General features: G+C 40.0%; 1 protein-coding gene across 3 annotated transcripts in view; it reads right to left on the bottom strand.

The window, feature by feature from the left end:
* Positions 1 to 24,338, bottom strand: part of LOC134336786 (docking protein 5-like) — a 530,970-nt gene that overhangs the window by 241,419 nt on the left and 265,213 nt on the right. For all 3 annotated transcript variants that reach the window (XR_010015887.1, XM_063031250.1, XM_063031244.1), the window contains one exon: positions 14,670 to 14,777. Coding sequence is in view for 2 of the 3 variants with exons in the window: in XM_063031250.1 (XP_062887320.1) it covers positions 14,670 to 14,777 (108 nt within the window). In the remaining variant the exon portion in view is untranslated. The remainder of the gene's footprint in view (positions 1 to 14,669; positions 14,778 to 24,338) is intronic.

Raw genomic sequence — 24,338 nt, 5'->3', positions numbered from 1 at the left:
GAGGGACTCCTGCATGAGCACTCCCAAGTCCCTTTGCACTTCTGTCTCCCCGTTTAGAAAATAGTCTATGCTTTTATTTTTTGCACCAACATACACTTTCCTACACTATATTCCATCTGCCACTTCTTTGCCCATTCTCCCAAACTGTCTAAGTCCTTCTGCAGTCTTCCTGTATCCTTAACATTATCTGACCCTTCACCCCCTTTTTGTATAATCTGCAAATTTGTCCACAACACCATCAATTTATTCATCCAAGTTGTTGACATATAGAATAAAGTGAAATGAAGTAGTCCCATACTGAGCCCTGTGGAACACCTCTAATCACCAACAGCCAACCAAAATAGGCCCTCTTTATTCCCACTCTTTGCCTCCTGACATTCAAGCAAACATCTATCCATGTTAGCATCTTTCCTGTAATACCATGAGGCACCTTGTTAAAGGCCGTCTGAAAATACAGGTAAACAACATACACTGGCTCTCCTTTGTCTATCCTGCCTGTTATTTCCTCAAAGAATTCCAACAAATTTGTCAGGCAAGATTTCCCTTAAGGGAACCATGCTGACATCTCCTGCTGAAATTTATACCCCAAATCATCACTGCTGTTCAGAGACCTATATATAAAACTCCCATCAGGGTCTTTTGATCCTTGCAGTTTCTTAACTTTACCCACAAGGATTCGGCATCTTCCGATTCCATGTCTTCCCTTCTTAAGGATTTGATTTAAGTTTTTTTTACTAACAGAGCCATCCCTCCTTTTTTGTTTGCCTGCCTGTCCTTTCAATACAATGCTTATTCTTGGAAGTTAAGCTTCCAACTATGATCTTCTTTCAATCATGCATCAGTAATGCCCACAACATCATACCTCCCAATCTCTAACTGTATTACATAATCATCTTCCTCATTCTGAATACTGCATGCTTTCAAATATAACACCTTCAGTCCTGTATTAATCACCCTTTTCAACTTTCCCCCTATGTTACACTTCAACTCATTGCAGTGACAGCTATTGTGCCCTATCATCTGCTTGTCCTTCCTCACAGTCTCATCACATACTGCATCTACTTGTATATCAACTGCTCCATCCTCAGCTCAATAACTTTGCTTCCCGTCACCTGACAAGTTAAATTAAACCTACCACAAAAGCTCTAACAAACCTGCCAGCAAGGATATTTGTCCCTCTTGGGTTCAGAATTAACCCATCTTTTTTGTACTGGTCATACTTTCTCCAGAAGAGATCCCAATGATCCAGTGAACTGAAGCCTGCTCCCGCCCCCACCCCTCACCACTTCCTCTGCCACTCATACATCTGTACCATCATCCTATTGTTGCTCTGACTAGCACACGGTACCGGGAGGAATCCAGAGAGATTACAAGGTAATGTAGTTCCTGATTTTCAGCCTTCTTCCTTTATTCCCTATACTCACTATGAAGGATACTCACCCCCCTTTCCTACCTATATCATTCGTGTCAGTATGCACCATGATCTCTAGCTGCTCACCCTACCTCTTGAGAGAATCTTCTCAAGAATATCTGGAAAGATGGCCATAACCATTTGAAACAAACAGATTCATGAATGCATGTTACTGATTTTCAAATGATTCTCAGTTGCCTCTTTCACTTGGTTCTAGAATGATGTAAATATCAGGGAGCCAGTTATTGATACACATAGTTAGTTTCTGTCATGAATCTAGAAGATGATGAGCAGTCATAGGCATCAGCCATTGGTGAAGCTCTTGAACACTAAAAGGTGGATAATATCATTCTCTTGTCTAAAAAGGGAAGCAAGGACAAACCAACTAGGCTCGTCTGTCTAATATCATGGGTGGAGGATGTGATGTGGGACAGATCATACAATGTTTGGATAAGCAAAGCCTGATTAGGAGGAGTCAGCATGGCTTTGTGTGTGAGAAGTCATGTTTGATGAATTGTTGTAAGTTCTTTGAAGAGGCAAACAAAAGAGTAAATAACTGTAGGGCAAATGATGCTGACTATTTGTACTTCAGCAAGGCTTTTGAGAAGGTCCCGGATTGCAGTCAGCTCTAGAAGTTTAGATCCCATGGAATTCATACCAACTGTAGTTCATATTGGTCTCTTCCAGTTCTCTGTTTTTCTTATATTCTTTTTTGTTGTTAGTTGACACATTGGGGGCTTGGGGTTTGATGCTTTTGTTGCCGTTTTTCATGTGGAGCGATCAGTTAGTTTTATTGTACGAGGGAGGGGGTTGGTAGTTTGGAGTTTGCAAGCTTTTTTGTTCTGCGGGGGGGGCATCAGTTGATGTGTTTTCTTTGAATGATACATGGTTTTCATTGTCTTGTGGCTATCTGGAGAAGATGAATCTCAGAGTTGTATTCTGCATACATACTTTGATAATAAATGAACCTTTGAAACTTTGAATTTAGGGAGTGCTGGTTAGGTGGATTCAAAATTGGCTCAGAAGTAGGAAGCAGAGCATGGCTGTTGAAGGCACTTTACCAGAATGGAATGTGGTTACTACTGGCATGCCACAGGGCTTAGTTTTGGATTCCCCTGTTATTTATTATTGATATAAATAATTTGGGACTGAATGCACAAGATTTGATCAACAAGTTTGCAGATGGCATGAAATTAGGAGATATTGTTGGTAGAGAAGAAAGATATCATAGATTATAGGTACAGGGGACATTAATCAGTTAGGAAAGTTGACCAATGAGGGACAAACGGATTTCAATACAGGTAAGTGTAAGGTAACGTATTTTGAAAAGTCAAACCAGAGTGGGATGTTTATTCTAAATGGTCAGGCACTAGGAAATATAATGGAACAGAGGGACATAAGATCACAAGTGCATACTTTGTTGAAAGCAGCTCGCATGCAGACAGGATGGTGACAAAGTGTTTAGCATGCAGATCTTCATCAGTTAGGGTACTGAGTATAGGAGTTGGGACATTATGTTGCAGCTTTATAAGTTGTTAGTGAGGCACACTTGGAGTACTATGTACAGTTTTGGCCACACTGTAATAGGAGATATGTGGTTAAAGTGGAATGGGTGCAGAAAAGGTTTACATGGATGATATGGAGGAGAGTTGGTCAAGCTAGTTCTAATCTTTTGAAAGTTTGGAGAATGTTTAAAATTATAAAAGGCATTAATAAGATAGATGGTAACAATCTATCTTATTACATAAGCTAAGGGAGTCCAAAACTGGAAGTTCAAAATAAATTTATTTACTAAGTATATATATGTTCATGAAGATACCTTCATGTTGTGTCTGTCAGATCAAGCAAAAAAGGCATTGAGCTCGTCTGGGAGCAACACATTGTTATTTATTCAAGCCCCGCCACAGATATTGAGCATCTTTCTGTGATTAAAGTTTGGTCTGGAGTTGCCACTTTACATGTGAGGTGGCTTTCCAGAGTACATACCTATACAATTTGTACTTCTCTGGGTTTCCAGTCCTGAATGCTACTAATCTAGACCTCAGCCTATTGTGGATCATAGATTAAGGGTGAGAGAGGAAAAATTTAAAAGGGACTTGAGTGTCAACTTTTTCATGCAGAGGGATTTGAATGTTTATTTATTGAGATCCAGTGCAGAATAGGCCCTTCCAGCCCTTCCAGCAGGGCCATTTAGCCATCTCTCAGTTTAACCCTAGCCTAATCACAGGACAATTTACAATGACTAATTAACCTACCAAATAGTACATCATTGGACTGTGGGAGGAAACCGGAACACCTGGAGGAAACACACATGGTCATGAGAAGAATATACAAACTCCAGACAAACAGCAACAGGAGATGAACCTGAGCTGCTGGTACTGTAAAGCATTGTGCTACACTTCCATGTCACCCCACATATAAAAAAACAAGCTGCCTGAGGTTGAGGCAGGTACAATAGTATCATTTAAAAAGCATGAGGATAGGCAGGGGCCTGAAGGGATATGGGCCAAATGCAAGAAATTAGACTAGATAGGTGAACAATGTGGTTTGATGGACTTTTTCAGCTGAAGGTCTTGTACTGTATTCATGCTGCATTGCTCTATGTCTCCATATGATAGCTGCTTATCAATTGAAAAGTGACACTTAGCTGAAAACAGTTTCACTTTATTTCAAAATGCATCAGTGATAACTTAGGATATATTGAGGGTAAAGTAAATCATATTTAACTTCATTGGAATTTCTATTTCTTCCTCTGGATGGTCAAAGTAAAATAAACTAGTTTGTTGATTTACATAGAAACAGAAAATTGGAGCATTACCTGGCCATTCAGCCCATCTTGTCTGATCTGTCATTCAACGGGATCATGGCTGATCTACTTTCCTGCTCTCTCCCAACACCACTTGATTCAGGTACTCTATAACTGACCTTGCTTTATAATAATAATTATCACCTCTCCCACCTTCAGAAGAGTCAAAAATGCTACAGCACATGAAAGGCAAGAATATCAGGCACACATGAGGAAATTCATGTTCCCAATGTTTGCCCAGATATTAAGCTAAAAGGAAATGACTGTATATTAAGGGGCTAGGGATCATAGGAGAATGAATTAAAAACTAAAACATAAGAAAGTTGAAATTTGTTATAAATTCTGTGAATGTGATCTGTCCTTTTGGAAGTCTGATCCTGTTGAATGTTTGTGTATGAGTAAGAAGTTAACGACAGTAAATTTGGAAACAAAAACTATGTTAATCAAGTATTCTGGCTTTCATGTGACATGAGGAAATGAATGCAAAACCATTGACAATTATTGTATGTAACCTTGTTATGAAAATTAATAAATTCATTTCTTATTACAATCAACTTCATAATTTTTAAAAATATTATAGACATCATATCTCGTTTTATCATATATTCGTGTGAATGAACTTGAACAGTTCAGAAAAAGGAGTTAATTGAAACATGAGAATATTAAATCTCAAAATAAAACCAATAACAGCTGGAAAATTGAAATACAAAAATTGGTCAATTAAAATCAGAAAGATTAATATTGTAGCTGTGACTCTTCTGAGGAAATTAATTGTCTAGAAATGTAATCTTGCTTGGAAAATGCAAGACAGTGCTGTTATGCATTGGACCCTTGCCTGTGTGCCCAGATGTCTTTACTGATTGTGATTTTCGGCTGTCCACTTTGAATTTATTAATAGTGTTGTTTTCCAGACCATCAATTTTTGAATGATTTCTAGTGAATCCTTTGGAACCAATTAATTAAGGGTAACCGTGTCTTGACTCTAGTAAAATTATACAGGAGCTGCAGAGCATTGTGGGCAATAAGAAAAAATTAAATAGGCTCCTTGTTTTACTGTTAGCATTTTGAGAAAAAGATCCTCAGCTTATTCCATGACACTATCCTCCCTAGCATTGAGAACATCTTCAAAAGGCAATACCTCAGAAAGGCTGTATCTAGCACGAAGGACCCCCATCACCCAGGACATGCTCTCTTCTCATTGCTTCCATCTAAGAGAAGGTACAGCAGTCCAAAGGCATACACTCAATGTTCTACAAACAACTTCTTCCGTCAGAATTCTAAATGGACAATGAACCCATATATACTACTTCTTTTTATTTGCTCTGTTTTTGCACTACTTAATTAATTTAATGATTTAAAATATATTTCTTATTGTAATTTGTATTTTTATTATGTATATCAATGCATTGCTTCTGCAAGATAACAGATTTCATGACATATGTCAGTAATATTAAAACTGATTTTGATTCTGACATTAACATCCAAACGATGAATTAAGATCAAAATTAAGCAAAATGAGGAGGTATCCAAGGTTCTATGATCCCAGAGTGAAACTTCAAGGACTTGGTGTAATATAAACTTAAGTCACTTGAATTGACTGGTCCAGGTTATGAGAAATAGCTAATAATCCCAAAAGTCAATATATGAAGGACTACAATAACAAAGAATACAATTTTAACACACAAAAAACATAAAATGTGAGGATGGCCATTCAGGATTGAGGTTAAAAAAAAAAGATTTCTTCATCTTGAGGATAGCGAATCTTTGTCATTCTCTTTTCAAGATGGTCGCAATATTAGTTACTGAATATATGCAAGTCAGAAATCAATGTTTACTTATTAAGGGAATATAGGAATATGGGAAAGGAAAGTGATGCTGAAGTAAACAATCAGAGCTGGCCTGATTGAATGGGAGAGAAGACATGAGAGGATGAAAGGCTTCTCATGTTTTTTTTTTGAGTTCTTATATAGTAACAGAATAAGTTGGGTAAGTGTCTTGTAATGGCCCATCATCCAGTTAAGCCACACATAAAGAAGCAGGAGGAGCTCAGCAGGTCAGGCAGTATCTATGAAGGGAAATGTCGAGTCGACATTTCAGATAGAGACTTTCATCATAACTGGCTGTGTACACAGTTAAACCAGACTGCTTCTGGCTCCAAAATCCACCCGTTCCTTTTCACCTCTAGTGCCCATGATGGAATCTGGCTTCATCTGCCATCATCTTTCACACTTCATCAGTCCACGTCACCTACTCACTCCTGACTCAATCCTCCTATCATCTTTATACTGACTAATTTTCCTCTCTACTTTCAGCCCTGATGCAAGCTCTTGACCTGAAATGCTGACAACTCCTTTCCTCCCCACAGATGCTACACTACTCACTGAGTACCTCCAGCAGTTTCTTTGAAGCCAGTATTCTTCTACACATGGTAGGTGCTTGCAGTCCAAAGCCTGTTTACAGAAGTTGCATAATTTCACCCTCTGCCTCAAGAAAGCAACGATCCATCAGTCTGGCTGTAGGCACAAAGGTCTTAGATATGATAGAAAATTATGTGCATAACAGTGACCAGACAAGAGTTGTTTTTTGATTAGTTCTGCGTAACTGATCAATCATTTAACCATTACATAATCATGTTTTCATAAAATCTGTTTGTTCTCAAGAAATTTACCAGGAAAACAGTATATGCAGATTTTATGCACATAGAATTCAAATGATTCAAAGGACCAATATATTAAAAATATAATCAATAAACAAAGGCTAATGACCAATGTATTAATCAGTTTATTAGCCAGTGACATGAATACAGTGATCAACAGTACTGTTGAGAAGATACTGAAATTTAATGTTATCAGCTGAGTAGGATCTTCCTCAATCCAGTTCACTTCTTCGTCAGTCTGTAGTCTCTGCCCACCTCCACTTACCTGAGCCAGATGTGAAAGGCAGACATTGCTAGCCCTGGGCACCAAGGAGACAGGTCACAAAAGTGGCGAGGCCTTAGGTAGCAGTGAGGCCTCACTGACACAACACTTTGAGAAACTTGGTTAGAAGGCACTAAAATCAGTTTTATAGCAGCATAGAGGCTGCTGAACCTCTTCAACAATCTTGAATTGTCATTGATCTTCAGGACATTTGAAAACCATTAAAATTATGTTTTTAAATACACAAAATTTCTACAGTCACTAATACATACTAAAACATGCAGACATCAGTCAGAATCTTAAGCATAATACAATAACATTTAAAATAAATTTAACTTGCCCATTCTACAAGCTGAGAATTCTTTTCAAGAGTCATAACTTTGATCGTACATCAGCACTGACCTGGCATGAGATCAGTAGGTGATTCCATGGTGTAATACCAGGGGTCCTCAATGAGATTGCACTTCATCATTGCCACATATAGTCTGACATCCATTTACAGTGTTGCAACAGGTACAAAACTATTTGTTAAACAATTATTTGATCACAGGTGGAATCGCTCTGCTGCTGGACAGGACAAGGTCTCCCAAAGAATGTTACCCAGGTTTTTTGCATTTTGGATATGGACTATAGACTTTTTAAGAAGTGTTTTAGTTTTTTTATATTCTGTGTTTCTCACCTGATCTTTCTTTCTTTTTGTGCATAGGGGAGGAGGGATTTGCGGGTTGATGTGCCTGTTCCATTTCTGTTTGTTTTTTGTACAGGGAGGAGGAATTTGGGGGTTGATGAACATACTACCATCCTTTTCTTTTTTGGTTTCATAGTCATAATCATACTTTATTGATCCCGGGGGAAACTGGTTTTTGTTACAGTTGCACCATAAATAATAAGTAGTAATAGAACCATGAATAGTTAAACAGTAATATGTAAATTATGAAATAAGTCCAGGACCAGCCTATCGGCTCAGGGTGTCTGAGCCTCCAAGGGAGGAGTTGTAAAGTTTGATGGCCACAGACAGGAATGACTTCCTATGACGTTTTGTGCTGCATCTCAGAGGAATGAGTCTCTGGCTGAATGTACTCCTGTGCCCACCCAGTACATTATGTAGTGGATGGGAGACATTGACCAAGATGGCATGCAACTGAGACAGCATCCTCTTTTCAGACACCACCGTGAGAGAGTCCAGTTCCAACCCCACAACATCACTGGCCTTACGAATGAGTTTGTTGATTTTGTTGGTGTCTGCTACCCTCAGCCTGCTGCCCCAGCACACAACAGCAAACATGATAGCACTGGCCACCACGGAGTCGTAGAACATCCTCAGCATCGTCCGGCAGATGTTAAAGGACCTCAGTCTCCTCAGGAAATAGAGACGGCTCTGACCCTTCTTGTAGACAGCCCCAGTGTTCTTAGACCAGTCCAGTTTATTGTCAATTCGTATCCCCAGGTATTTGTAATCCTTCACCATGTCCACACTGACCCCCTGGATGGAAACAGGGGTCACCAGTACCTTAGCTCTCCTCAGGTCTACCACCAGCTCCTTAGTCTTTTTCACATTAAGCTGCAGATAATTCTGCTCACACCATGTGACAAAGTTTCCTACAGTAGCCCTGTATTCAACCTCATCTCCCTTGCTGATGCATCCAACTATGGCAGAATCATCTGAAAACTTCTGAAGATGACAAGACTCTGTGCAGTAGTTGAAGTCCGAGGTGTAGATGGTGAAGAGAAAGGGAGACAAGACAGTCCCCTGTGGAGCCCCAGTGCTGCTGATCACTCTGTCAGACACACAGTGTTGCAAGCACATGTACTGTGGTCTGCCAGTCAGGTAATCAAGAATCCATGACACCAGGAAAGCATCCACTTGCATCGCTGTCAGCTTCTCCCCCAGCAGAGCAGGGCAGATGGTGTTGAATGCACTGGAGAAGTCAAAAAACATGACCCTCACAGTGCTCGCTGGCTTGTCCAGGTGGGCGTAGACACGGTTCAGCAGGAAGACGATGGCATCCTCAACTCCTAGTCGGGGCTGGTAGGCGAACTGGAGGGGATCTAAGTGTGGCCAGACCATAGGCCGGAGCAACTTCAGAACAAGTCTCTCCAGGGTCTTCATGATGTGGGAGGTCAGTGCCACCAGTCTGTAGTCATTGAGGCCGCTGGGGCATGGCGAATTCGGCACAGGGACGAGGCAGGACATCTTCCACAGTACAGGAACCCTCCGGAGCCTCAGGCTCATGTGAATACATGGTGAAGTACTCCACATAGCTGAGGGGCACAGGCTTTGAGCACCCTGGTACTGAAACCATTCGGTCCTGCAGCCTTGCTTGGATTAAGATGTTCCAGCTGTCTTCTCACCTGTTCAGCCATGAAGCCCACCGTGGTGGTTTCGAGTGGGGGAGTGGTAGGAGGGGAGAGTGGCATATCTGTTGGTTGGGGGCCAACAACAGATGGCTCATGTGGGGGATGGGCAGGGGTCACAATGTCAAATCTGTTAACGAACAGGTTAAGTTCGTTGACCCTGTCCATATTGCCTTCAGCTCCTCTGTTGCTAGTTTGCCGAAACCCAGTAATGGTCCTCAACCCCCTCCAGACCTCTCTCATGTTGTTCTGCTGGAGTTTCCACTCAAGCTTCCTCCTGTATCTGTCTTTAGCCTCCCTGATCCCGGCTTTCAGGTCCCTCTTTATTGCCCTCAGCTCCTCCCTATTTCCATGACTATCTGGTGAAGAAGAATTTCAGAGTTATATACTTTGATAATAAATTAACCTTTGAGACTTTGAACCTTTAACATCCCATATTTACATTGTATGGGCAGTGGTAGCCAAGAAAGTGTCTGAATGCACCATGATAGTGCTCTCAAGAAAGTAATAATATGGAAGGTGACATGGAATGCCTTAAAGCTCTCCATTTTTTTTCTGGACTTCAGACCTAGCTAGTTTCCCTCCACCGCCTAGCAGAACTTGCCCTCACTCGAAATAATTTCTCCTTTGGCTCCTCCCACTTCCTTCAAAGAAAAGTTGTAGCCATGGGCACTTGCATGGCTCCCAGCTATGCCTGCCTGTTTGTCGGCTATGTGGAACAGTCTATGTTCCAAGTCTACACTGGTGACCGTACCATACTTTTCCTATGCAACATCAAGGACTGCATTGAGTCTGCTTCCTGCACTTATGCTGAACTCGTCTACTTCATCCACTTTGCCTCCAACTTCTACCCTGCCCTGAAGTTTACCTCGTCCATTTCTGGCACCTCCATCCCCTTTCTTGATCTCACTGTCTCTATCTCTGGAGACAGCTTATCCGCTGATGTCTATTATAAACCCATGGGCTCTCACAGATACCTGGACTATACTTCTTCCCACCATCCCCTTTTCCCAATTCCTCCATCTCTGCCGCATCTGCTCTCAGGATGAGGCTTTTCATTCCAGAATGAAGGAGATGTCCTCCTTTTTCAAAGAAAGGAACTTTCCTTCCTCCATCATCAACACTGCCCTCAACTGCATCTCTTCTTTTTCACACACATCTGCTCTTACCCCATCCTCCCACCACTCTACCAAGGATAGGATTCACCTTGTCCTCACCTACCACCCCACAAGCCTGCACGTCCAACACATAATTTTCCGAAACCTCTGCCATCTCCAACAGGATCCCACCACTAAGGACATCTTTCCTCCCCCGCCCCCCCCACAACTTTCTGTTTCCTGCAGGGATCACTCCCTATGTGATTCCCTTGTCCATTCATCCTTCTCCATTTATCTCCCTCCTGGCACTTATTCTTTCAAGAGGAACAAGTGCTACACTGACCCCTACACCTCCACCTTCGCTACCATTCAGGGTCCTAAATAGTCTTTTCAGGTGAGGCGACGCTTCACGTATGAGTCTGTTGGGGTCATATTCTATGTCCAGTGCTCCCGGTGTGTCGTCTTGTAAGTTGTTGAGACCGGACATGGATTGGGAGACTGCTTCACGGAGCATCTATGCTCTGTCTGCCAGAAAAGGCGGGATCTCCCATTTTAATTCCACTTCCCATACCCATTCTGATATGTCCATCCATGGCCTCCTCCACTGTCGTGATGAGGCTATACTTAGGTTGGAAGAACACCACCATTTATTCTGTTTGGGTAGCCTCCAACCTGATGGCATGAACATTAATTTCTCAAACTTCCAGTAATGCCCCCCACCTCTCCCTCTCCTTCACCATTTCCCATTCCCTTATCGCTCTCTCACCTTATCTCCTTGCCCATCCATCGCTCCACCCCCCCCCCGCCACACACCCCGGTGCTCTTCCCTCCTTTTCTTCCTTTCATGGTCTTCTGTCTCTTTCACCAAACAATGTCCCAGCTCTTTACTTCAACCCCCCTTCAGATTTCATCTATTACCTTTTATTTCTCTCTCACCTCCCCCCACCTTTTAAATCTACTTCTCAGCTTTTTTTCTCCTGCCCTGAAGGATTTCAGCCTGAAATGTTGACTGTACTGTTTACCATAGCCTGGCCTGCTGAGTTCTTCCAGCATTATGTATGTGTTGCTCGGATTTCCAGCATCTGTAGATTTTCTCTTGTTCATGAAGAAGATAGGGATTTGTTATTGAGTTGGATGGAGAAATGTCACAACAGTACATATTTTATATTTTGTCTGAAGGAGAAATCCCTTTCTTTTTTATCATGCAATTTTATTGCACAAGTTACATCACCAGGCTCAGAGAACTGCAGCCCTGTGAAAACAATTTGTCTCTAAAGATTGAATATACATGAAACAAAAGTTTTATCGGAATCATGCTCTGTGGACCAGGTATATGCAAAGAAGAGATTGCTGAAAGCAAACTTAATGCAACTAATGTGATTCCTGCTGACATTGAATGTGACTGGGAAGCAAAACAGTCCAGCTTCTTCCAATGTTTCAAAAAAGTTCTATCCACTTGCGTTGAATAGTTCCTCCAAATTAACACCTGAAAGGAAGTAAGAGTCTATTCATGGGTCGTTAGAAACCAAGACAGCCCTATTTTATGGAAGAAGTCTGATTCAGTCTGCTCCACTCCAGACTTTCAGCACATCCCAGAGATGTTTCTCTTCCAAATATTTCTTTTTGAAGAAACCTTTTATTTTTTTTTATAAATCATTCTGACAGAAAGTGATTTCCAGGCCTTAACCATTCCAAACTTTTCCTCATGCACTCTCCGGTTCTCTTGCCAAACAATCTAAATCTGTTTTATGATGTTAAACTAATGGAAACAATTTTTCTTTATTTATTCTGTCTAAACTCTTCATGATCAGACACCCTGTCAGACCTCTCCTCCTAATTTTCTGTCTAAGCAAAAGTCCTTTTGTCATTTTCTCTACAGTGGATTACAATGAGCAGGAGTTGTACACTGGGCACTTTTGACTAAAAACACCAAAGCAGTGCCTTCTTCACTACCACCATCTCAGGTCAGAGGCTCAATACCATCTACTCAGGGCAAATAGGAGTGACATGAATTGAAGACCATGACAGGAAGCAAGAAACTCAGCATTTTGTCCCACCAACTCCACGCCAACCATCCAGTATCTACTTATACTAATCCCACAATAATCCAATTTTACTCTCTCCATTTTCCACTCAACTCCCCCAAAAGATTCTACCATTCACTTACACCCTTAGTGAATTTTACAGTAGCTAACCAACTGACCAACCTGCACTCCTCTGGGAAGTGCGAAGGAATTGGAGCACAGAAAAGGAATCCAACATAGTCAGAGATTACAAGCAAACTTCACATGGAGGGCAGGATTGAATCTGTGAAGCAGCAGCTCCACCACTTGTGCCTTTGTGCTGCCCTGAAAATGATACTTGAGAATTGTCCCTTTTTAACATATGTAACATGAGCTTACTAGCAGCAGATTCAAACTCAGGAAAGCTGAAGTTAGTCTTTCTTCATTTCTGATGTTTTGCAAACTCCTGCTCCTGTTTTGAAACAGATAACATCTTTAAGGTACGTGATAGAGTAGATGCGGAGAGGACGGGCTGCTTAAAAATAAAATGTCACTCATTTATGAGAGTGTAAACTGTATCTTTCTTTCTCAGTGAGGTTCTGGAGTTTTTGAAAATGCCTTCCTCAAAGGAAGAGACAGAAATGATTTTGAGTGCATTTAAGCCAAACTTAAATAAGCTCTTGATAAGCAAAGAAATAAAGAGTTCAAGAGTAGGCAGGAATGTGAAGTGGATGTTGCTGTCAAATCACCTGGGGATTTATTGAATGGTGGAGAAGATATGAGGGGTTGGGGTGACCTATCCTGTTCCTAATGTTTATGGGTTATGCATTTCTTTTGGTGTTGCAACAGCCACTATACTGGTTTTGGATTGCATTTGATGATTAGGGGCAATGGTACTATTACAATATTAGTTTGGATATCAGTGAAGATAAGGTTTTAAATTCCGGTTCTTTGCAGCCACATACAGCAAAACCATTGGGATATGATAAATAATTTGAGATCAATGTATTAAAAGATGATTTAGAGAAAGCTAATTTTCACTTATGCTCTGACTGTTCCTGCTCACTTGGGAACATTAAAGTACTTATCAAAAATTGTGGGTTCAATTCTCACTCCAGAGATTTGAACTCAGAAATCCAGGCTGACAATCCGTAGCAGTATTGATACAGTGCTGCAGTGTTGGACTCTATCTCATGAGGCCCCAAACAGAGATCCGATTTCAAGTGCACAAGATTGCACAGCATTGGTTTAAGAAGAACAGCAGAGTTGAAAATGCTGTGAATCCCCACCAGATTTTAGAAAATGAGTTGACATTTTAGGCTAATAATCTTTCATTAGAATATTAGGTCATCAAACTGAAATGTTAATATTTCCTCTCTGCTGGTTTCTCCACAGGTAAGTGTTTTCAGTTAACTCTGCAACTGGGCCAAAATTTGTTCCTCACTCAGTGTTGAGATGAGAGAGATGATTTGGTCATCATCATATTTCTTTACGTGGGTGCTCCCATTGACTGCCTGAATCTCTTCAATACATTAGTAACTATACTTCACAAAGCATTTATTGACTGTGAATTGCTTTGTGACAATTTGAACAGGATTTGAAATTTACAGCATACTAGCAAAGCTTATTTTGTTGTCTTAACAATTGTTCCTTCACTACAATAAACTTCTAATCTAAAAATGTAATCTAACCTCATTCCTTCACTTTTTCTCAAGTAGTAAATACACAATCAAAAATTATCATGTTGCCTGAAGTAAAATTCTCTGCATGTGATCCTCATTCATATAGCAGTTGAAGTGACTTGACTTTTTTGGATTTCATAAGAATTAGCTTTCCATTATTCAGAGTTTGTATTGACATGGATGAGGCACTGGCCAACCATTAAAACTGTAAGCTCCAATGAAAACCTCTACTTCAGCAAATGAACAGATAATTGGAAGAAAAATGTATGTATTCAGTTGTGCCACATCATTTTCATTTAGCAACAAGGAATACTTGTCACATCAATAACGTTCAAGGGCGACATAATGAATGCAAAATAGTTATCAAAAATATTTTTTTTGTTAACTGATTATTTACCTTATGATAACATCTGAAATATGCAGCTCGTTCATCTGAAAACTTCTCCAGTCTTTTGGGACCTTTACTGGATGCCTTCTTTAGCACGAGCCAGCACCTTTGGTAAATCTACAGTGAGTAGAAGTAAAAGAAAATATGTGTCAAATGCTTCTGTTTTGGCTGTACCTATGAGAAAAACAAAAACACTTATTAGCTACACCTAAAGTAAATACGATACAGGTTTTCAGTCACACCGTGTCTACTATTGGAAATGCTATCAATGGAAATATAGCAGAACTATAATCCAGTCAGCTTGATTTAGCAATAGGGAAAGGACTAGAATGCATTGTTAAATTATTAACAAAGCACTAAAAATTAATCAAAAAATTTTATGCAGAAACAATGTGGATGTATAAGTGGGAAATTGTGTTTGCCAAATCTGTTAGAACTCTTTGAGGTTGTAACTGGCAGAGCAGATAAGGGGAAACTAATGAACTTGAAGTTTGGATATAATGAACTTTCTGAAGTTCTTGATGATATTCTAGCCAAGAGGTAAGATTTAGCCAGAAGGTGTTGATGCTGTGGAATTCACAGACAACTGTGGTGTCCGAGTTAGTGGGTATATTGAAAGCAGGGGATGATACGTTCTTGATTAGTATGTGTGTCAAAGATTATGGGAAGAAGGCAAGAGAATAGGGTTGTGAGTGATAATATATCAACGATGATGGAATGGCAGAGCAGACTCAATGGGTCAAATGGCTTAATTCTGTTCCTATGTGTTATGGTCTTACTGATAAGTAAGTAAAATAAGAGGACATGGTATTGAGGTAATAGATTAGGATAGATTGAGGACTGGTTAACAGACTGAAAATTTAAAAAATAGCATTAAAAAGACTATTTTCAGGTTGTGATTGAGTAACCAATGGATGCTGCAGAGACTGGTAATGGACGTCCAGTCGTGGAAAAATGACTGGAGTCGCTTAGCACTTAGGTGTGTTAACAAAAATAGTGAAAATTGTCAACATTTACAAAAGAAGATATCTACCAGAAAACTCAATAATAGCTCCATACTTTGTCCAATGTGAACTCCTGGCAGCCCCTCTCTCTCTCTCTCTCTCTAACTGAGAGCAAACTAACTGAGTGCTTTTTTTTAGACACTAGGGCATACTATCTTTAGTTATGCACAGTTAAATTAAGACTAGACATGAATTAGAATATGATGCACTCCACCAGGTAGTAACCATCATTTTACAAAATAAATAACATCTACCTTAAATACAGTATACAAACAACATATATATATATATATATATATATATACTTATACGACACACACAAAATGCTTGTGGAACGCAGCAGGCCAGGCAGCGTCTATAGGAAGAGGTACTGTCCATGTTTCACCAGCTGCATTGCGCCAGCATTTTGTGCATGTTGCTTGAATTTCCAGCATCTGCAGATTTCCTCGTGTATATATTTATACATCTCCTTTGCTAAAGAAATGGAATATTCTGCCATGTATGGTGGGAGAGGCATCATAAAGTCAACCCGAGTGCATCACCTCGGTTTAGAACTCATTCTGTGAATATACCGGGGAAGACATTCAAGAGCGTACACTCAGTGCAATGACAGCTGTATGACAAGGCAAAGTCTGTGTGTGTGTGAATGCATGTTTATGAGGACTGTGTTTACCGAGTGCTTGCTCTCACAGAATACAATGTCATAAAATGTACAGCCATCTGAAACAGAAATGAGAGTTTTTTTTTTAAATGATGGCAATTGAAAGATGTTGGAATTCCAAGAGAGTACGGTGCCCTTGCCCATGAATCACAGAAAGTTAATATGCTGGGAGGTTTACTGGGGATTCTAGTGCCAGGGTTCATAATGAGTTGACCACGCAGGATATACTGTAGATAAAAGACTTTTCTTTTTACCAACCACTCACTGCATCTTCTGTATTTTCTACCAAGGAGTGTAGTAAAGACAGTTTCAAATGCATTGAAAGCAGATCAATAGATGTTTAGATGTTAGGGAATTGGGATATTGCATGAAAATGACTCTGAGGTATAAGAGCAGTCATGATTTTATTGAATTACAGAGCAAGGGCAAAGGGCTGATTTTTGCTTCTGTTTCTTATGAATGAGTTATTCCAATATCCTGCTCCAGAATCCTCAATGAATTATTTATTCATTTGTTGTTTGTTGAACACCTGCTGAATGAAAATTCACTGCTGCACTTACTGTCCAACAATAGTCAAAGTATTTCTAAAAGTTCACAGGTTATTAAAAAGTTTTAGATATCCCAAGAATATAACAATTCACATTCTGGAAAACAAACACTTGTTAATCTCTCCCCATTTTAAAAATATGCCCCAATTTCTATCCCAAGAATGCAATAAAACAACTTTTTTTCTTTTAGAAAACTCATTTTTTTTCCTTTTCTTTACAAATGAGTGCAGGAATGTGGTTTGAATTGTGCCAGGTATGTTACATAAAAACAAGTTTGCAGGAGTTGGAGCAGGATGTCAGCTACTTTCTACTTCTGCAATCTACCAGCTGGGGAGGGAAGGGGCGGGAGGAGGTAAATTTTTGTCTGCCATTTTAGGGAATAATGAAGATCTTAATGTTAACATTTTCAAAGGCTATAGTAAAGGAATAAAAGAAGCAACAATATCCTGCTACCTTTAGAGGGTAGTTGCCACCATGGTCCACTTCTCCATTTAATACTTAACAATTGTGAGAAACCACTTCAGAGCGTCCATCAATTTGTAATAAAACATGTTCATTTTTTGCCTCCTATATAATGCTCAGCCATCCTCCCAGATTGAACTCTGCCCTTATTACTTCTATTACTTTAGACAATGGTGCAGACAAAATATATGGGATATTGTAAGATGTAGCTTTATACTGTAATGGAAATAGACAAATTATAGTGGCTGAATGAACTGGATCAGGCTTATGGCCTTTCATAATTTTAATTAGCTATTAAATTTACAAATTTTAGTCACCCCATTTTCAGGACGGCAACTTCCAATTTTTTTCTACTGTTCTCGGTTTGTTACTCTGTGTAAACATCTCTTTAAGAATAAGTGACATTACCTTGGCAGCTTTAAAATGTTCAGTGTTCCTCTTTGGCTGCTAACATTTACTAATAGTCAGATAATCTCTTTAAATTTGCACAAACATTGCTGATATTATTTCTTATATTTTGTATGATTATCATTTAAAGAAGCAGAGAAATAATCTTCTTTCAGTTGATATTGCAATTATTTATAATGTGCTGTTGATGTTGTTATTAGCAATTCTACCCCATGATATACATATATCATGATTTGTCATATATTATCCTTGTTAGTGCACACTTTGATATGTTTTCAACTGCAGCAAATGAAAGCTCATATCATGCCTGAATTCTTCACGAGATCTTAGATTTGTAAAAACAGGCACAAGCAACATAAAGCAATTCATTCTTTATTTCTCTTTAGTTCTTGCTGATCTTCTTCACTTTCTTCCAATTCCTGAGCTACCAGTGTTCAGCAAATTGCCCTATTAGCATTCACATTGCAATAGCAAGCCCTTTAATAATCCTGTGGTAGGCTATAGCCACTCTCACTAATTATGCCCATAGTCATTTAACCTAATCAAATTCTTTGTAGGTGTGCTGACCTTCTTTCACTCTGAATAATTCAGAATCAAAGTGTATGAATAGAATTCCATTCTCAGACAAATTGTCTGGATTCACTATGTGCAAGCAACAATCCTGTGTCATCAATAACCTTGTAAGAAATTTGACATTGGGATTTGACAATCCTGTGTCATCAATAACCTTCATCTCAGTAACACTACAGTATAATGTGCAATCTTCTGATAAATTAAAATTTCATTCAAAATTGAAGCAATTTTTTGGTACCAGTTGGCTCCTCATGAAAATAGGTATCCATCTACTGCTTTAATTAATGTATTAATGAGATTTCCACAAAATTACCCCTTGGGACGTAGCTCATTGGAAGAGTACATACTTCGCATATAAAAAGTCTCAGATTCAATCCCCAGCGTCTCAAAGTTGGTGACAGTGAATATCGGGGCAAAGGCAAGGGAATAGTTGAGAGGGATAACAAATCAGCCGTGACAGAATGGCAGAGCAGACTCAATGAGTGGAATGGCCTAATTTTGGTCCTACATCTGTGTGTCGCGGTAGTGCAATGGTTAGTATGACAAATTAAAGCTTGGAGTGTTCTGCAGTTCAGAGTTCAATTCCATTGTCATCCCGTAAGGAGTCTCTGTATATCCTCCCTTTGGAACGTATGGGGTTTTTCCCAGGTGCTCTGGTTTCCTTCCACAGTCCAAAGACACATTGAGTAGGTTAATGGTCATTGTAAATTGTCCCGTGATTAGGTAAAGGTTAATCAGGGTTGTGGGGCTGTTGGGGCAAAATAGCTCAATGGGCCAGAAGGTCTGCTCTTAGTGTATCAGTAAATAAATAAAAGCAATAAAACTTACATAAGTTAAGGGCTCATATTACAAATAACACAAGACATTTGATATTGATGTCCTAATTTACACTAAACATCATCCAAATCCATAAAATGATTAGTGGTTCCATCTCATTACCAATCAGCTTCTCGTTTATGGAACAAGTTTACTCAATAGATTGCTGCACATGGAGATAGAAGCCTTTGGACTTGCATCTTCCTCTCACATGCTAAAGATGATATCCCATGTGCAAGCTAATTTCAAAGGGATAATTTCTATGTTTGATTGTAAGACAAGCAGAAACTAATTAATATTACCAATCTAAACTGAGAAATGAGGAGGACATATGAACATGTTGCCAGCATTAGCAGAAGTAGGCCACCTAATGAACCAAGCCCCCTCACTACTCAGCAAATCTATTGTTTTATCTTATCCCAATAGGTTGGATTCCATTACATACTGTCTATCCATTACTTTAAACAGGAATGAAAGCAAAATGGAAAACAAATTTGTCTGAGAAGATGAAAGGCATAGTAGATTAATAGAAATATAGTGAACAAGGGCTCTCATAAAGAATTGATGGAAGTGAAATACTACAGATTTTTATTTTCAATACAGAATCTAGAATAGAGAAATTAGATTACAATGATATCAGAAGTGAGGAAGTAATGAGAAAAAGAAAAATAATGCCATTCCCTTGCCCCCCCCCCAAAGAAATTGACAGCTGATAGCAATATTCCATGTGTTAAACATGTGGGACCTAAATTGTTGTTCATTACTGTAAATGATTAGGACAGGGGGATAAAGAAATCACTGAACAAATTAGAAGTTAATAATCATAAACACATGAAATTCTGCAGATGCTGGAAATCTACAGCAACACGCATAACTCAGGTAGCATCCATGGAGAGGAATAAAGAGTTATCATTTCAGACTAAGACCCTTAATCAGGACTGGAATAGAAGGGGGAAGGGGCAAGAATAAGAAGATGGGGTAGGGGCTAGCAGTTGATAGGTGAAAATAGGAGAGGAGAAAGATGGGTAGACAGGGGAGAGGTTGTTGAAGTGAGAAGTTGGGATGTAATAGGATGAAGGGCAGAAGAAGGAATATGATAGGAGAGGAGAGTGGATCATGGGAAAAAGGGAAGGAAGAGTGGTACCAGAGGAGGCTGATGGACAGGTGAGGAGAAGAGAAGGGTTAAGAGAGAAGTCAGAAGAGGGAGTGGAAAAGAGAGGGAGGTGGTAGATATAAATGTTCATGCCATCTGTCATCATATTTGACCTACCAAAATGAGCCACCTCACACTTACCTGGGTTGAACTCCATATGCTATTTCTCAGCCCAGTTTTGCATCCTATCAATGTCCTACTGTAACCTCTGACAGCCCTTCACACTATCCACTACACCCCCAACCTTTGTGCCATCAGGATATTTACTAACCCATCCTTCCCCTTCCTCATCCAGGTCATTTATAAAAATCACGAAGAGAAGGGGTCCTAGAACAGATCCCTGATGCACACCACTGGTCACCGACCTCCATGCAGAATATGACCCGTCTACAACCACTCTTTGCCTTCTGTGGGCAAGCCAATTCTGGATCCACAAAGCAACGTTCTCTTGGATCCTATTCCTCCTTATTTTCTCAATAAACCTTGCATTGGGTACCTTATCAAATGCCTTACTGAAATTCATATGCACTACATCTACTGCTCTACCTTCATCAATGAGTTTAATCATATTCTCAAAAACTTCAATCAGGCTTGTAAGGTATGATGTGCCTTTGACAAAGCTGTGCTGACTATTCCGAATCATATTATGCCTCTCCAAATGTTCATTAATCCTGCCTCTCAGAATCTTCTCCATCAGCCTACCAACCAATGAAGTAAGACTCATTGTTCTATAATTTCCTGGGTATCTCTACTCCCTTTCTTGAATAAGGGAACAACATCTGCAATCCTCCAATCCTTCAGAACCTCTGCAATCCCCATTGATGATGAAAAGATCATTGCCAGTTGATCAGCAATCTCATCCAGTCCTGGTGACTTATCAAACTTGATGCTTTCCAAAAGCTCCAGCACATCCTTTTTCTTAATGTCTATAATGCTCAAGGTGTAAATAGTTCGGACTTAGAAGCAAGCTACAATTGAGATACCAATAATGTATTGAACAGACAGAAGATATTGCCAGCAAAGCGATAAGGCATTTTGCTAAAAAAGTGCAAGCTATAATTTACGTGAGAGACTCTGAATGATGTAGAAGAGTAAAAATATTTAAGTAGTTATGCTAACAAAACTTTAAAACTGTATCTCAAGTGGATAGGCAATATATAAGTTAATAAAAGAGTTAAACACGTGAGTTAGAGTCATAGGGCACTACAGCAGAGCAATAGGTCCTTTGGTCCATTTAGTCCATGCCAGGCAGTTTGTTATTCTGCCTAATTCCATAGACCTGCACCTGGACCATAGCCTTCAACACTCCTTCCATCCATGTACTTAGCCCAGCTTCTCTTAAATCTTGCAATGAAACCCTTATCAACCAACTCTGCAGGCAGCTCATTCAACAATTTCAGTGCCCTCTGAGTGAAAAAAAGCTCTCCTCAGGTTCTCCTTAAATATTTCACTTCCCAACCTTAACCTATGACCTCTATTTCCAGTCTTACCCAACCTCAATGGAAAAATTCTGCTTTCATTAACCCCATCTATACCCCTCATGATTTTATATATCTCTATGAAATCTCGCCTCAATCTCCTACACTCCAGGAAATAATGTCCTATCCTATTCAGCCTTTCCTTATAGTTCAGGTTCTCAAGTCCTGGCAACATGCTTGTAAATTTTCTCTGCATTCTCTGTATTCTTTCAAACTTAGTGATACCTGTCGGTAGGTGACCCGAACAGCACCACACAATTCTCCAAATTAGGCCTCATCATTATCTTACACAACTTCAACAGAACATCGCAACTCCTGCACACAACTTTTTGATTTAGGAAAACTCTCTTTACGACCCTATCAAACTGTGGCACCACTCTCAAGGAATTATGGATCAGTATTTGGCCACTCTTACAATCAGCAGAGAGGTTGGATTTTGAGTGCGAATTTTGAAAGGCCAAATAAGACCAGTCAGTACATTTGGCACTCTTGCTGTTGTTGGGTAATTAGCCACTTGTCAAGGGCCAATTAAAAGAGGTTAGATTTAAACAGAGTGGCCATTGTGGGAGTGGGAGAGTGTTAGAATGGTTAACGAGGCTCAAGAGGTTTTGATGAGGCAGAGGCAGAGGCAGAGGCAGAGGCAGAGGCAGAGGCAGAGGCAGAGGCAAAGGCAAAGGCAAGGGTTGGTTTCTATACGTTTCCTACTTTATGTGTGTATTACCGCCTAGCAGTGTAGTAGGAATGGTACAGGGTCAATGGTATGTCCTTTGTGTCAGATGTGGGAGTTCTGAGAGACCACCCTTCTCACTGATTACTACATCTGCATTAAGAAATTCTAGCATCAGCCCCTTATAAACCATGTTAGGATACTGGAGCTGTAGCTTCAGCTTCTACAGGAGAATGAAGAGGTATCTGATACGAGCTACAGGGCGATAGTTACCACTAGGTTGCAGGATTCATGTAGCTGTCAGGAGAGGGGAAAGGAATAGACAGACATTCTGAGTACCCTTGTGGCCATTTCCCTCAGTAATGGGTATACCGCTTTGGATACTGTTGTTGTGGTGGTGGGGGAGAATGACCCACAGTGGAAAGCCGCATAGGCCAGGTCCCTGGCACTGATTCTGGCTCTTTTACTCAGAAAGGATGAGGGGAGTGGAGGAGTGAAGTGGTGAGAGAGGAATCAATATTTAGGGGAGCAGACAAGACATTTTGTGTTCATGAAAGAGACATCTGGAATGAATGTTGCCTCCTGGGTGTCACAATCAGGGACATCTCAGATCAGGTCCACAGCATTATAAGGAAGGAGAGTGAGCAACCAGTGTTCGTGGTATATATTGGTACCAACAGCATATTGGAGGTAGGAAAAGGGATGAGATCATGAAGAGAGAATATAATGATCTCGGTAAGAAGCCGAAAAGAGGGACCTTGAGGGCAGTAATCTCAGGATTGCTACCTGTGATGTGTGCTAGTGAGAGCAGGAATAGGATGATCTAACGGATGAATGTGCAGCTGAAGATTTGGTTCAGGGGTCAGAGTTTCAAAATTGTGGGTCATTGGGATCTCTTCTGGAGAAGATATAATGCCAACATAAAGTACAGGTTGCGCCTGAACACAAAGGCGACCAATATCCTTGTGGAAAGTTTTGCTAGAGCTTTTGGTTAAGATTTAGCAGGGAATGGGAACTGGAGTAATAGGGCAGAGGATGGAGCAGCTAGTATATAAGTAGAGGCAACATGTAGTGAGACTATGGAGTGATAAACAGTTGTTAGGGCATAACTGCATTCAGTAAGATGTGTTGAAGTGAATACAGTTTAATGTAAGAATGATCAAGAACAAGGGTAATGAACATTATCATGGAACATTGCAGAGAACTATGACATTGTGACCATTAGGAAGTCCTGGCTATCACAAGGCTGCTGAATGATCTGAGGTTTAAGTGTTTGAAAAGGGGCGGGAAGGGAGGTGGAGAAATGTCAACACAATCACAGGTAATATCACAGCTCAGAAAGAGTGGACATCATGGAGAGATTGTCTACTGAGTCATTGCAGGTAGAGGTCAAAAACAGGAAGGAAGCAATCGATCTATTGGGGGGATTCTATAGACACTCAATAGCAACAAAGAAACTGAGGAACAGAGCAGGAATCTGATTTTGGAAAGGTGCAGAAATAACAGGGTTGCCTTCATGGGTAATTTCAACTTCCCTAATGTTCATAGCACCTCCTTTGTGCAAAAGTTTTAGATAGGGTACAAATTTTTAAGCATATTCAGGAAGAATTCCTGACACATATGTAGACAGACCAACTAGAGGAGAGGTTACACTTGATCTGATGCTAGGCAATGAATTAGGCCAGGTGTCAGATCTCTTTGTGTGCAAGCATTTCTTAGACAGTGATCACAGCTCCATGACCTTTACCATAGACTTAGACAAAGATAGAAGCAGATGGTATGAGAAAGTATTTAATTAGGAGAAAGTTAATTATGATGGTATTAGGCAGGAATTTGGGAGGATAAATTGGGCACATACACTCAGTGGCCATTTTATTAGCTACCTCTGTACCTCATAAAGTGGGTACT

The sequence above is a fragment of the Mobula hypostoma genome, chromosome 2, assembly GCF_963921235.1.
Source record: "Mobula hypostoma chromosome 2, sMobHyp1.1, whole genome shotgun sequence".
NCBI classification, from domain to species: Eukaryota; Metazoa; Chordata; class Chondrichthyes; order Myliobatiformes; family Myliobatidae; genus Mobula; species Mobula hypostoma.
The sequence above is the reverse complement of the archived record's forward strand: the minus strand, read 5'-3'. Positions and strand labels throughout refer to the sequence as shown.